The sequence below is a fragment of the Spodoptera frugiperda genome, chromosome 16 (assembly GCF_023101765.2).
Source record: "Spodoptera frugiperda isolate SF20-4 chromosome 16, AGI-APGP_CSIRO_Sfru_2.0, whole genome shotgun sequence".
NCBI classification, from domain to species: Eukaryota; Metazoa; Arthropoda; class Insecta; order Lepidoptera; family Noctuidae; genus Spodoptera; species Spodoptera frugiperda.
Window position 1 is genome coordinate 1,872,615 of NC_064227.1, and position 15,479 is coordinate 1,888,093.

At 35.3% G+C, this 15,479-nt stretch overlaps 1 protein-coding gene across 7 annotated transcripts in view; it reads left to right on the forward strand.

Moving 5' to 3' along the window:
- LOC118280617 (filamin-A) overlaps positions 1-15,479 on the forward strand; it is a 111,804-nt gene that overhangs the window by 40,639 nt on the left and 55,686 nt on the right. For 2 of the 7 annotated variants that reach the window (XM_035600829.2, XM_035600832.2), the window contains exons 2-3: positions 12,920-13,032; positions 13,345-13,395. Coding sequence is in view for 2 of the 7 variants with exons in the window: in XM_035600826.2 (XP_035456719.1) it covers positions 11,738-11,760; positions 12,920-13,032; positions 13,345-13,395 (187 nt within the window). In the remaining 5 variants the exon portion in view is untranslated. Of the gene's footprint in view, positions 1-2,020; positions 2,179-11,600; positions 11,761-12,919; positions 13,033-13,344; positions 13,396-15,479 lie in introns of those variants that run through there. The other 5 variants (XM_050699544.1, XM_050699542.1, XM_035600826.2 and 2 more) reach the window with 4 other exon arrangements.

Sequence of the window (15,479 nt, forward strand, 5' to 3'; positions counted from 1 at the left end):
CCAGAACAACAATTTGTGGATCACATAAAGAGTTACTCCACGCGGGAACCAAACCCATTACCCATTGTACGGCACCCAGCTGCCGAGCAACTGCACCTGTGTTTGCGCACACATTTGTGCACAGAATTGTGTTAGACAGACTACCTACGTAATCGAAATCGACCGGGAGATATATATTCGTCAACGTCACGCCTTTAGGCAGAGGTGCACATTACGGCACGTAATACCGCTATACAATGTACACCCACTTTTCACCATTTGTGTTATAAGTCCTATGTAATAGGGGGTAAGACATACATAGTTGCTGTTTTAATTCCGCCTTCCCCTTAAAAACTAATAGTTGGTTTCACTTTGTAATCATTGTTTCTGCTAATTTACTGTGAACTAAGTTCTTTGTCATTAAAGTTTTGCTTTGAAATTATCGAAAATAGCCTTTGAAGTTGTAAATGTAGTATTTTTATGCAATTTTTTAAATTATCTACTTTAACATTTTTCTTGAAAAATGTACGTTGAGCTTTTTAGTGTCCCCTGAGATAAACTAAAAACCCAAATAAATCCTCAATACTTTATTGCATTTCATATAATGTACTCAGATGATATGTAAATAATACTTCTGCTCTGACTGACTGCCTCGTTGGTCGGGTGGTTGCAAGTGCGACGGCCAGGGGTCTCGAGTTCGATTCCCGGGTCGAGCAAAGATTTGTTGGGCTTTTTTCCGTTTTTCGAAAACTTCTCAGTAGTAGCACAGAATTTAAAAATGTGCCCAGTATATGGCAATAGGTACAAAGCCTATTACATGGGATTTATAACACAAATTGTGAAAAGAGGGTAATTATATGCATCTCTGCCTAACCCTTTGGGGATAAAAGGCGTGACGTTACCTAATAAAAATATAGAAACCTATAAGTACAGACAAACACAATGTAGTCACCAGTAAAAACATTCTAATATAAAAATAATTCATTTCACAAAAACATGTCGTGACAGACATTTTTGATAAACAGCAAAAATAATGGCTTGAGATGATTTATTTAGAACAATTACACAGCAAATTGGCTGAAATTCAGAATATTTCATACCTAAAGTACAATAGTCGTTTTTCTCAATTACTTCTGTCATTGCAAAACGTCCAATTTAAAATAATAATTTACTGGCAGACCGGACACATTTTTTTGTTTGATATATTCATACAATATTATATTGTCGGATGAGTTTCCTCAAATATTTTCTTCTTATAATTTCGTTTATGAAGTTTATTACAGTCTTATCGTTAGTTTTCTATGAGCTATTTTGTTAAAATGTAAATAAACAGTATTGTGTTATTTATTTATTTATGCTGCGTTTATTTATTTATATAAGTATTATGTGCTATAAAATTAACAACAGTTTTGATATTTATGTGGGTGTATTGTTTCATATAAGAATGACTGCTTCACATCACGAGGTCTTTAGTTCGTGGGCTGATAAAATTAAATTAAATAGCATTGGAATTTTTGCTTTAGCATTATATCTGAACCGTTATAATAGATCAATTGCTTTTTTATTATTATCATCGTACGAGATTTTCAGTGCTGAAAATAGGCCTCCCCCAATGACTTCTAGATAGACTTTTTTTGAGACGAGAAAATGATCCAATGCTTCTCCCGCCTTGGGCGAGGTGAGAGGGATCAGACTTTTACTGACTGGGGACTAGTTAGCGGGCTTACCGTGGCTCCGGCTCGAAAAGCAGGAGTAGGAACGGGGTGGTTTTAGTCAGTAAGAGTGTGACGCTCCCTCTCGCCTCGAGAAGTCAATGGATAATATTCCCCCAGCAAAAAAGAGAATGTAATTTGTAAGGAATATTTTAGAGATGTACAATTTAGAAAAGCTGCGGGCGGACAACTACTTAATTTAACAGAAAATCTGACACGGATACTTTTCTTTTATCTCGTATCAGTTAGACAGCTAAAATATCTATTTTTTTAAAGCAGATATCTGATAGTCTTGTACCGAACTCGCTATTATTGCGAGCGATTACGAATTTTCATCATAGTCCGTCTTATTTTTAGTTTAGCGAATATATTCGACATAGCACCATGCTTTGTGTGAAGTGTAAGACGCTTGCTTAGTGCTCCTGTATCGTAGTTCCTAGTGCTTCTATTTGTGACCTATTTTCGGACCTAGTTTTGTGTTGTTCGGGTAAGTGGGAAATGTAATATTTTTTGCAGTTTTTTTTTTGTGTGTGGATAGGAAAACAGGTGGCTTTTGTTTTTACATTAATTTTATGATTCGTGATTGTAGAGCGAGATTTGTGAACAAAAATATGAATTCAATTCTTTTCTGAAAAGCTTTTAGTGAAAATTCTATTTCTTACTTTAGTTCCTAGATTCATAATAAAATGTTACTGAAATATTTATTATTTATGTAGTCGTTCATTTATAGTAGTATACGAGCGATACAGAGTTTTTTGCAAAATAGCACTAATATAGTTATTTTCACGCACATTTCGTCGTCAGCACCGCAAACTGTATCGTCACGCCTTTAATCCCTGAAGGGGTAGGCAGAGGTGCACATTACGGCACGTAATTCCACTGTACAATGTACACCTACTTTTCACAATTTATGTTGTAAGTCACATGTAATAAATAGGTGGTGAGTGTGTGAGTGAGGTGAGAACAACGCAAACTTCTTGATAAAATATTTCTTATTAGAGGTTCATATATAATAGAGCGAGATCCCAGAGCTGTCAGACATATCTTATTTTTACAAGCATTTAACCTTCGGCTTACAATAGTCTTGTATATACTTTTTAATGCCTTAATGTTTGTAAAGCTTGCCGAGTGACACCTGCGCAGGTACCAGGTGAGAAAGGTAACTAAAAATTAGACTCACTTAACTTACATTTTTATGTCTGATTTTTATATATGTTTTGTAGAATATTACTCTGAAATCATATTTAAAAAATCAGACATTTTCCATGGACCAAAACTTTTATCAGACGCTTTAAAGCTCTAAAAAATAGTGCGCCTTACAAAATTGTAATAGCAATATATGTGAGGTTGGAGAGAAATATCTTTTCGGCAAAGCAGTAGCACATTTGTAACATTCACGATGGTAATCACGTTCGTGCAAATTATCTTGTAAAACTATGATGATTTGTACGACTGTTTTGCATTACAGGGGCACCATAATAATCGTCATATTTTCATTAAAAATATACTTTGTAAAAATTATACAAAATCACTAATATATTATTTCGTTTTAAAAGCTATCGTTCAACACTTTAAAATAAAAAAGTGACAATTGTTTGAAAGAAACAAAGCGGGAAACAGAGAGAATACAAATAAAAATAAAATACAATATGGCGCCTGTCACTAGCTGTCAAATTAACACATTCAGATGACATGCGCGAGTGATGCGCGCTCTTTTGTTTGTAGAAAAAAATAAATGTAGGTAATGGAGAATTGGAAAAACATTTTTATATTTTAACGTAATTATTTTGTAACGTTAATATTTTTTATGTTTTTGTTTGTTTGTGAAACAATGAAACAATGAATTTATTTTTGCAAATAGGCTACAAAATAGTACTTTTATACGTCAAAATTATTAGATATAGGTATATAAAAAAATATCGGTCGGTGAGAGTAAGAAGTGAGGTTGTAACAACATCAATGATAAAAAGATTAACTACTTTCGGTTTTAAATTGCAAAACATCTACTTAGTTATAAGTATTATACCAAGTCAAATGTCTGTTATAATTATAGTTTCTTAGTTTACGCTTCACCTTTGGAATGATAAATACAAATACTTAACAGAAATGAATATAGGTAATAGATTTAACCTCAGTTATAGACGATTTATGGAAATTATAACTTAAATCAGACTACAAAGTTAAAAGTTAAGATAAATAAAATACGAAAAAACATCTACATTATAGGTACATATCTAAAACAAAACTTTACGAGCCGCCGATATCACCTTGACATAGCCCCGGGAAGCTTATATCCCGTGGCCTTCAATTCAAGGCCTCGGAGCCTCGTGTCCTCGCCACAAGGCCATTCCCGGAGGCCAGGCCTTGAGCGAGGCCACGGCCTTCTTCCGACCTCGTTCCAAGGACAGTCCTTGAACGTATCAGAGGTCAAAGTAAGGCCTAAATATTGAAGGGCAGAGTAAGGTCGATAGAAATACGGATGTAACTTGGGTAAAGGTTGTTGTACTGTGACGTCATGATGATTACGATGTAGATTCGTAAGTGGGGTGGGTAGAGATGTAGGTTTTAATTTTTTTTTTTATTGTATTAACGGATTTTGATGCGGTAATTTATATAGGGGTAATGTCGTGTTTGAAGATTACAATAGTTAAGTTATTTCGTAACCTGGCTTGGGCCAGTTAATCCAATTTTAGAATATAAGAAATAATTAAGAATCTATAAAGAAGTTAAATAAATTAATGTTTATTTCTATATTATTTTCTATTTTTTGCAGAGTAGAATTACTATTCTATTCTGCATGTATTTACTAGGTGATGCAGGCTTTACCTACATATCCTAGAATCTTCCATTGATCCGTTCATTGACCTATACCGACAACTTAATCGCCAATCCACCTTGAGCAAGCGTGGTGATTAATGCTCATTCCTTCTCGGTGCCTTTGCTCAGCAATGGGCACTTATAGGCTGTCGATGAAATAAGAACTACACAAAAATACAAGTACCTAACTACTATTTTAAATATAAACCTTTGTTTAACTGAACTATAAGATAGATAGTTAAATTTTCAACAGCACACGCTTAGCATTAGCGTTGTGTTTACAAATAAATAAAATTAAATGGCTGCCGTAAGCTCAGGTTAATAGCTACTTACATTCAGATTTTTATCGTTTAAGTATGTGTTAATTCTTTTTTAATGTTCACCGAATTGTATTGAGAATGTACTTGAAATTGATATTTAAACTAAACTAGCAAACTTGGCGAACTCCGTTTCGCCTCCAGTGATTTTTCCTGAATTTTCTTTGCTATAAACCTCACGGAGCCCAAGACCTTTCCAACGAATGCAAAACCGTGGAAATCGGTTTGTGCGTTCTGGAGTTATAGCGTCAGGAAGGAAAACCCGACTTATTTTTATATAATAGACTAGCAAACCAGGCGAACTCCGTTTCGCCATCAATTTCCCTGTCTTCTGGCTTTTTTCTTAAATTTTTCCTGTTTTTTTTTTTTGCTATAAACCTCACGGAGCCCGAGACCTTTCCAACGAATGCAAAACCGTGGAAATCGGTTCGTGCATTCTGGAGTTATAGCGTCAGGAAGGAAAACCCGACTTATTTTTATATAATAGACTAGCAAACACGGCGAACTCCGTTTCGCCACCAATGATTTTCCCTGTTTTCCAGCTTTTCTCTTGACATTTTTTTTGAATTTTCTTTGCTATAAACCTCACGGAGCCCGAGACCTTTCCAACAAATGCAAAACTGTGGAAATCGGTTCGTGCGTTCTGGAGTTATAGCGTCAGGAAGGAAAACCCGACTTATTTTTATATAATAGATTAGCGGGCCATTTGTGCCAATTGTGCCGAAGCATGACTCTTCCACGCTTAACACTTATTATTAGGTTATATAATACTCGTAATAACAGTTCCTACTTGTTTGTTTAAAGCAACAACGGATTTTCCCGTAGTTATACTTTTTCTGATATTATTAAATTTCACAAGCAAAATTAGATGAAACTAACTTCTGATGTTACGGGAAAACCTAGTTTGTGAGATACTATAAACACGCTTAGCCCTGAAAATTGACAGACATCATGTTTAAAACTTTCCTGAGCCGTGCCAGACACGTATTGCAGTCAAATAAATCTGGCAATACCAAACAAACTTTTATAAAGAAATAAGTATTGCCATTACTTTCGCATACTGCATAGAAAATGCGCCTAAGCACATTTGGATTAGGGTAAACCGCATTTAAAAGCTAAAGATTTTTAAGTCGGGTAATATACCTATCTAAGACCGTTTCCTAAATCTGAAAAATACATTCAGAAAACCACATCAAAGTCGGTTCAGTTGAACGGGAGATAATAGCGCATAAACATACATACTAGCCAAACTGATAAACTTCCTTTTTTGTAGTCTGGTAAAAAATCGATCATAATTATTTCTCACAAAACGTGTAGATTGAGATAGCAAATAACTACATAAAAATGCCGCATCTCACTTTGATGATGAAAGATCTAAACATACATGGAGACATTAAAAGTCAAAATCAAAGTCAAAATCAAAATAATTTATTTCAAATAAACCGGAGCGGCACTTTTGAACGGACAGCGCAAGACAAGAGCGAATTGTTTATAGTAATGACCACTCATAGATAATTACCCTTATAGTTCAATTAGCTATTAAACCCGTACTGTTATCATATCAATCACAATGGACGGGTACTGGGCGATGCGCCAGCGCCTGTCGACACCACTGAAATTGATAGCCAACGGTGAGTTATAGATCTGAAAAACTCGAGTGGGTAATGTATTGGTAATTCTGTATGTAAATGATGGGTTAGCGATCGCTAATCAAAGGGTTTGGTTGCCACTTTCACTCAGATGTACCTACCCCTTTAGGGTCGGTAACGAGCTGTTTCTCAGCATTTGAATAAAAATAATAATCAGACTTTTTTTTATTTTATTTTTTAAAACGTTGCCCCACATTAGGCTTTTCTCCTGTGTCGTGGGTGCGTTTACAAACATACAAGTTCACATACACATGACACCCAGACCCGAAACAATAATTTGTGGATCACACAAAGAGTTGCTCCGTGCGAGAATCGAACCCGCTACCCGTTGCGCGGCAGCCAGTTGCCCAGCCACCGCACCAACCGTGCAGTCAAAACTTTGTGAATAAAATACTAGCTTTTGCCCGCGACTTTGCACACGTTAGGCCTCTGGACACTATTCATCATTTAACGTATGTAGTTAGGCGAATTTATACCAATACAGAGTGAGTGACGCAACATTGCCGATTCATGGACAGTTTACATTGTTTCCAGCAAGATGCAAGCATTTGTCGTTTGTAGGTTTCACGCCGTCATTCATCAAATGACGTCATGGACTACCTGGCGGGTTACCCAAGCCCTCTCTCATGAAGCAGGAGTAGGAACTACTCCTTAGAGAACTTAGTTTTTAGTCAGTAAGATTCTGACACTCCTTTTCGCCTCACCCAAGGCGGGAGAAGTCATTGGATGATTTTTCTCCCTTATAAAGAAATGAAAAAGACATTTAGGAGCCCACTGCCGGACTATGGGCCACTTATAATAATATATCAAATTAACGCTGCCATTTCTAGATCCGCAATGGTCTGTAACCGGCGCGTGCGCAGCAGTAATGATTTATATTGGAAACTTGTTCTTTGTACTGTAGCTGTTGATCTACTGACATTTTTGAAATTATGATTTACGTGTACATAAAATGTTTATGACGATGTTATAATATGGTAGATGACTAATTATTATTTTAATGTCAGTCTTGTAGATTATTTTCAAATATTAGACACGTATTTTTTTTTTTGCTTGCGGAAACAAATACTTTCGAAGATACATCAATTTGAAATATTGCGTGACGTCACTTCTAGGTATATTTTATACGAAGAAATGACGCTTGTGCTCCCACTCCTAAAATTTGATTCGTTTTTATCTCAGTATGGTTTTCTTTTATGACAAAATAAAAAAATACGTGTCTAATATGTTTTCATTACCCAGCTGACGGACTATATTCATATTCTTAGATTTTATTCTTACATCTAATATATAAAATTCTCTCGTCACAGTTTTCGTTACCATGCTCCTCAGAAATGGCTTGACCGATTTTGATGAATTTTTTTGTGCCTATCCGGTATCTTTGAGAATCAGCCAACATCTATTTTTCATCTCCTAAATATTAGCAGTAGTACAACCCTATTTTTTGGTTAAAAATTGCTAAGTGTCACTACGTCTCAAAATGAAATTTCGAAAGAAAAATCATCTAAAATCTGTTGCGTTGTAATTCGATCGCGGCAACGTTTTCGACGGGTTTCTAGCGAGCATCTAAAAATAAATATTTTATCAAACAAAATAGTGTTGACCAAAATAAAATAACCGTTTTATATGAGTTGAACGTTCTACTTAAACATGTTGTAATAAATAAGCTTTTTCTGAATGAATCTACGGAAATATAGCTTTCGTGAGACATACTAAATTAATTATTATGTTATCGGTTTACTCACGTTACTGTTTGACGAGTTTTTAACATCGTACATTTTAGTTAAATCAAGAAAATAATAAAAATAACGTTCATAACTTTCGTGAGCAGCATTACGCTACTAAATTAATTATTATGTTTTCGGTTTATTCACGTAACTGTTTGACGAGCTTAACTCGACAGTTTCAAGCCATGTTAGAGGCTCATATTCATGTCGCATTCCGCGATATTTCGCTACTCATGACCAAATATCGTCAGGAATGGGGCATAATTCCAGTTTCTACAACGTCACGCCTTTTATCCCCGAAAGGTGCCGCTATACTTTTGGGGTAAGCCTATTGCCATATACTGGGTACAATTCCAGACTCCGTGCTACGACTGAGACATTTTCGAAAATCAGAAATAGTCCAGAAATACTTTGTCCTACCCGGAAATCGAACTCGAGATCTCTTGTCCGGCAGCCGCACTTGCGACCACTCGACCAACGAGGCAGTCACTAAAGACCCAAACAAACAAACAAACGGGGCAAGTTTAATAATAATATTACAAAAACCTTGGCATATTTGACGAAAACCCCAGAAATGTGTTATAAAATGAACTATGTTATAATGTTTACTTATTTTATTGGTTCATGCTTATAATAAAATCTAATAATAGCGGGTCACAGGATTTTGGTCGACCGAGGCGCCCGCGCAGCGTGCAGAATGCGTCGTAAACTATGGATGTTGGTTGAAAATTGTAAACTTACTATTTGTATGTATTATAATACTTAGCAATTATTATTTTAATAATTATTAACTTTCTTTCTTCGTCTACTTGGACGTCTACTTGGAATTGAACACAATTCCAAGTAGACGTTTTGTGTTTACAAATTATACTTATCGTAGAGTATATTGTTATAATGTTATCCAAGCTTATTATCTATCCAAAAAAAATATCATTAAAATGTCAAATAGACAAACATACAAACTCTTTCTTGCTCGGTACTCGAATTTACGACGACTTGATCACCAACTAGGCAGCTTTTCAATTATTAACTACAGTAACACCGTTTTTCTACGACGACGCATCATTTGCCGAATGCACGCAACCTTCACAAACAATAGGCGACCTACAAATGACAAATGCTTGCATCTTTCTTAGAAACAATGAAAACTGTCTCCAAAGCGTCAATTGTAGGTCGCCTTTCATAATTTGCTGGTTGCATGCATTCGTCTAATGATGACGCACCGTAAATTTATAGTAGGCCATCAAATACTAAAGTTCACATTAAAACAGCAATAGGTAGGATAGTTAGAGATGTAGTACATTTGTAATCACCTAAGAGAGCTTTTCCACCAGAGATGTGCTAAGTAGCTATGCTACGAAGATGTAAGCTTTGAAACAATGTTACCGATTCCACTGATACTAAGCTATTTATCTGTGTGAGGAAGATGCGCAGCTCGAGTATGCGATGTATCGATAGTAGAGAAGCCATTTATAGCACACATCTTTAAATATAAAAAACATAGCTTAATTAGCTTAATAAGTGGAAGCCAAACGCATCCACAGTAACGTAGCATAGCACATCTCTGGTGGAAAAACACCGTAAGAACATAATGAGCTAAATTAATTTATATTTAGTGTCAAAGCTAGACATTTAGAATGTCATTTGTTAGTGATTAACGTTGTTAGTGCTTCTGGATGAGTTTAGTTGAGAATAATTACCTAGGAACTATTATAGAATGGCTATGTCGCAGCCAACTAGCTTATCAGCCGTTTTATTAACAGCCTAGCAACGTCACGCCTTTTATCCCTGAAGGGGTAGGCAGAGGTGCTAATTACGACACGTAATGCCGCTATACAATGTACACCCACTTTTCACCATTTGTGTTATAAATCCCATGTGTAATAGGGGGTGAGCTATAACAGCCTAGCCTGTAAATAATTTAGCTATACAATACTGGAAGCTGTTTCTGATGGTGATTAGATTTCTAAACGGGTCACAGTTTTAACCTAACCTCACCTATCATTCTGATAGTAACTGGGTTTTATGAAAATCTCTTCAGCTATGTAGAATAGAATCAGGCGTTGCTTTGCAGAAATCTACGCTTTTTTTTTGAAATGGGATAATCATCCAATAATTTCTCCCTTGGGCAAGGCGAGAGGGAGTGTCAGACTCTTACTGACTAAAAACCACCCCGTTCCTACTCCTGCTTTTCGAGCCGGAGCCCTGATAAACCCGCTAAGTAGTCCGCAGCTCCGGGAAATCCATGCTACACTAACAATACAATAAGTAATTTTAGTTTTTATTCCGATTGTAGTCTAATCTCTTCACTCTTCAACTAACCTGCCTTTTTTAATACGGATAAACCAACTTAGCATTCTTTTTAAACCAACTTTAAAGAAGGACATTGTTATGGCAACTCTTTGCATCTTGTATAATAACTATTTAAAGAACTAGACGAGGTACATCAAACTACTACATCATCTACCATCAAACTACTATCAAACTACTACGTGATTAAACCGCTGAAACTTAAAAATATATGAAGTCTGTCTGAAAAAACCCAAAAGTAAAAACCATTAGGTAACTGTAGCGTGTAGTAAAACGAATAAAACATCTTGCTTACACGATAAAATTGCACGCACGGTGTCTGTGAAAATATTTTCATGTTTTTTAAAAAAACTTTGCCAGACATAGCAACACAGCTGTTAAAACAATTGCAACGATTCAAGGCTGCACTTATTTCAGTGATACAAGTCATTTTATGAAACTACTCGATGGATTAACTATGGAGTTTCTTACTCGTTCTTCTCCATTCGAAGCTACACTTTGGAACGAGCACCTAGCTTCACTGACAAACAGACTGATGGATAATTCAATTTTACGTTTCAAAAGTGAAATAAATGCTTTGACTGGGGTGATACCTCGACCCCACAGAAAACCGGCATCAAATAACGTTTGTGTTGTGTTTTACCGTATGAATGAGGTTATAAGAGATGAAGAGAGAGAGATCTTGATTCACTTGTAAATTCATTACTATAATAGATGTTCATGGGTGGCGCCGATTTCCTGTTTGAATACCATCAAAAGTTATTTTTATTCATTCGAAAAAATAATAAACTGTTCCGATAAATTATGGAGCAATTTTACAGATAATAACGTGACACAATTATTATTATCTAATTAATTGTTTATATTTTTGTATAAAAACTCAGCATTGTAAAATTCAAACACCCACAACTATTAAAATTAGTGTAGTAACTAGTGCCATCTTTTGTCAAGCAGAAGAAGTAGATCGCGATCTATTAGATAGATACAAACAGCGCCATCTCTTAGCACTACCCCGAACTACTAGTAGATTTAACTTTCAAGATCGACGCGCGAAATTTCGACACAGGCAAACTGAACGGCGCGTTTATTTCTGCGCCTGTCCAGCGTGAACTTGGGGCTGTACAAAAATAGTTACCAGTTTGACATATGGTGGAAACATGTAGTTTTTATTTTGAATATCGCCTCGCGAATTTAATTTTATGTATTATAAACCCGTGTCCCGTTAGATGACAGTAAAAATGGATCCAGGGTAAATATTCTGACCGGCTTCTCATGCATGTCTGCTATGAATTTTGCAAAAGGCGTTGGTCCCGAATGTTTTGATTCGTCATAACCTCACAATGTGTGTTTTCTTGCGTTTTTTCGCTCATTTAATGGGGATCTGTTTTATATTTAGAGAGTTTTACACGTTTATATTGGATTTTTGCTCCAGATACTACTCTTGCATTGGCATGGAATGAATCGAAAGTAATCTTTAATGGAACAGCTTCGTATGACTTCAAGCATTTTTATAGCATATTATAAGTATAGTTATGAATATATACTATGTTTAATATTCTATCACATACCTTTATACTATACTTAAAGATGAGTTTATCTCAGTTCACTGAATTTATTATTACAAGGTCGTATGTTTACGTTAATTCTGGAAAAACTGTTTTCTTTTTATAATATGCACGTCAGAAATAGCTTCGCCAATCACTTGTGAAGCATGCTCTACCACTCTACCCTCTTTGTGTGCAATTTATTAATAACAACTTTGCTGTAAGGTTCATCGATGTATAAGTGCATAATAATAGCCATATAGAGAGCTTGGCTTAGGAGAGGTCTACCCTTTTGTCAATATGAATTTTAGGTAAGAATCTTACCTGTATTTATAGTTCACAAGACTTAACCCACGCTATGCCGGTAGCGCAGATTTACACGTGACACAATGTGTTTTCTATTGTTTCGCATATACCGGCGCATACAAGAGGTTAAATCGTAAAGACCAATATAACCCTAAATGTCTTGATGGCTTGAATGATGCCCTATCACTTAAACCATGAAGACATCAGGACATTTCATCAACAAACTGATGATTGTCCACTGTTGGACCAGTGCACCATGGTCGTCCTTTGATGGAGTATGTAGGAGTGGAAGTCCATAGTCCATCAGATATACGGTTCATGCACTGATGATTACTTATTGTCTAACCAACAAGGCAGTCAAATAGAAAGTCCTATCTCTACATAACTTTTCATAATTTACTAATATTAAAATTGATTTATTGCTTATCCTAGTTCCAAATATTAGACAAAAAATCCAACTTCTCTTTGAGAACACCACAACGCTTAGTAATAAAGAATACGGCAAGAAGAGTTCTAATTTTATTTTACTAATATTCTGTGTACTTTTCCCTATTTCAGAGGCAGTTCCAGTAGGCTGGGTGAGCACCGTGACCCTCACTGGTACATCGACTCGGCGTACGCATCATCCCTCAAAGTCTCCCTACGTTTACCCACCAGACAGTTTTTAGAAGGTAAATACAGATTTTAATTGCATTTGTATATAAATATACTCTTCAAAAACCCTTTGGTAGGTGTGGAAAATGTAAATAATAGGATATTTTTAAGGGTTGTTTGGAGCAGGGTGCTTCTCAAAAATCATTATTCCAAATAGGTTTATGAAATGGGAAAAAATATTGTTCAATAATAATATCTAGTTGGAGAAACAGAGAAAGTCATGTGAAAATTAATAAAAAATAAATTATATTTCTCCAGCGAGAAAATGATACACAGATGCTTATACGAATGATTTTAGCTCTGTGTAATAATGATACCTGCTTTTTCAGACTTCTACCATCCCTGGTTTCGTCAAAGCGATATCAGAAGATATATATTTGGTATGCTAGTCTTGCCATTGCTCATCCCATGTCTTGCAATCAAAGATTACTAAATAACTTTGAATGCAATTTTACTCCAGTTTTTATGATAAACCCATCTATATGTGTCTTGACTTTGTGTAATGCACATGACCAATACGTTGACATGTGTTTGTCCATTTTATTTGTGTCCGTCCTTTGATTGTGTGATTTATTTTAATGATTATCTATAAAATGATGCGCAATATTGAGTGTGAAATTTAATTTTGTGTTTTGCGATAAGCGCCATCTGTTGGTTTTGTGTGGAACTAAAAAGAAAAGCGTGACAGCGCGGCCGCGGTGGTGGCGCGCGTGTTAGTTGTGTGTTTCGTCAGTTTTTTAGTAGATGGCGTTGTTATGGATATTTTTATTCGATAGTTTATTTCTTCTTGCCAAATATTTTTATAGTAATACATATTATTTAGTAAGTTTACGAGCACTTTGATTTTAATTCATGCGAAGATTTGAACGTCAGAAAATACAGGAAATACGATTCGATTAGACGAAACAGTCTGTGGATGCCGTGGCTGGAGTTCTAAAAAAAGTAAAACTATCTTTGATTTTATAGTAAAATACGACATCATCTGCTGAATCTACGTAACTGAGATTTTAGTTAGTTAAATATATTTTTAAAGAAATTAAAGACACTTTCTAGTATTTTTTTTGTGTATCATTAGGGTTGTATTATGTTATTTCTTAGTAAAAACAGTTGAAACATTATTATAAAATAGGTAAAGTAAACCTTCCTCAATAAATTGACTATGAGACAGGGACCTGTAGATAGTAGTAGTAGAGTAGAACTACTGCCTACTGCTAATCTACTCCTTTCTGTCTTTATTTTTTAGATTGTCAAGTTTATTACTTTGACATAAAGAATCTTTAAAAAAAACTAGCTTCTGCCAGCGACTTCACCCGCGTTCCCGTGGGATAAAAAGTGTTCCATTTCTCAAGTCAGCTGTCTATATATCAAATTTCATCAAAATCCGTTCAGTACTTTCAGCGTAATTGACGGACAAACATTCAAACATACAAACTTTCACATTTATAATAATTAGTCATAAGTCAAATTAGCGTGATGTGATACAGATTAGAGTAGGACATCTTTATATATATAATTCTTCTGTAAGTGTGTATGTCACTGAACTTCTCTTAAACGAGTGGACCGATTTTGATGAACTTTTTTGTGTGTGTTCAAGGGGATCTGAGAATGGTTTAGATTCACAATTTTGTCCGCTGGACAATGTTTTTTTAATTAGTTTTTAATTTATTAGTAGTTGTTGATTTTGGAATGTTTTACATTGGATCCGACAGACGGCGCTACCATCGCAGTGTCAAATATTAATGACGTTAGATATTGTCATAACATTTGAATAACAATTTCCATCAAAAAGGTCCAGAATGTTTTAGCTTATTAAAAAAAGTTTAAAATATTCAAATTAAAGACGTGTAGACAGGACAACGTCTGTCGGGTCCGCTAGTATCATATAATTATATATCATCCAATGACTTCTTCCGCCTTGGGCGAGGCGAGAGGGAGTGTCAGACTCTTACTGACTAAAAACTCCCCCGTTCCTGCTCCTCATTTTCGAGCCGGAGCCCTGGTAATACGCTAAGCAGTCCGCAGCTTCGGATAGTTTGAAATTGCCAATCCTAGCAAGCGTAATAGGTACCTACTCATTCTTTCTTCTTGGAGAAAGAGACCTTCATGTACACATATGAAGGCTGTTGATGTGAATAATTTAATCATGAATACGTGATAAATCACATCAAAATGATAAACCTTTCCTATTTCAATTTGTTTCAACGTTGACAGCTCAAACCGATGACAGCGCCACCACATTATTTTTCCAGTCCAGTTATATTTATAAAATTTCCAAAGAAATGTTTTTAAATAACATGTAAATGACTATGCCTAGCAACAAAATACCAAAATGTTGATACTAATTGGACATCTAACGATAAATTCACAAATATTTATATTCTTGTAGCTAAAATCTAAAATGTATAGCCAATTAATAATGCCTAGGAAATGTAATAAAATAAGAAAATTCATAATCTTTCTCTTT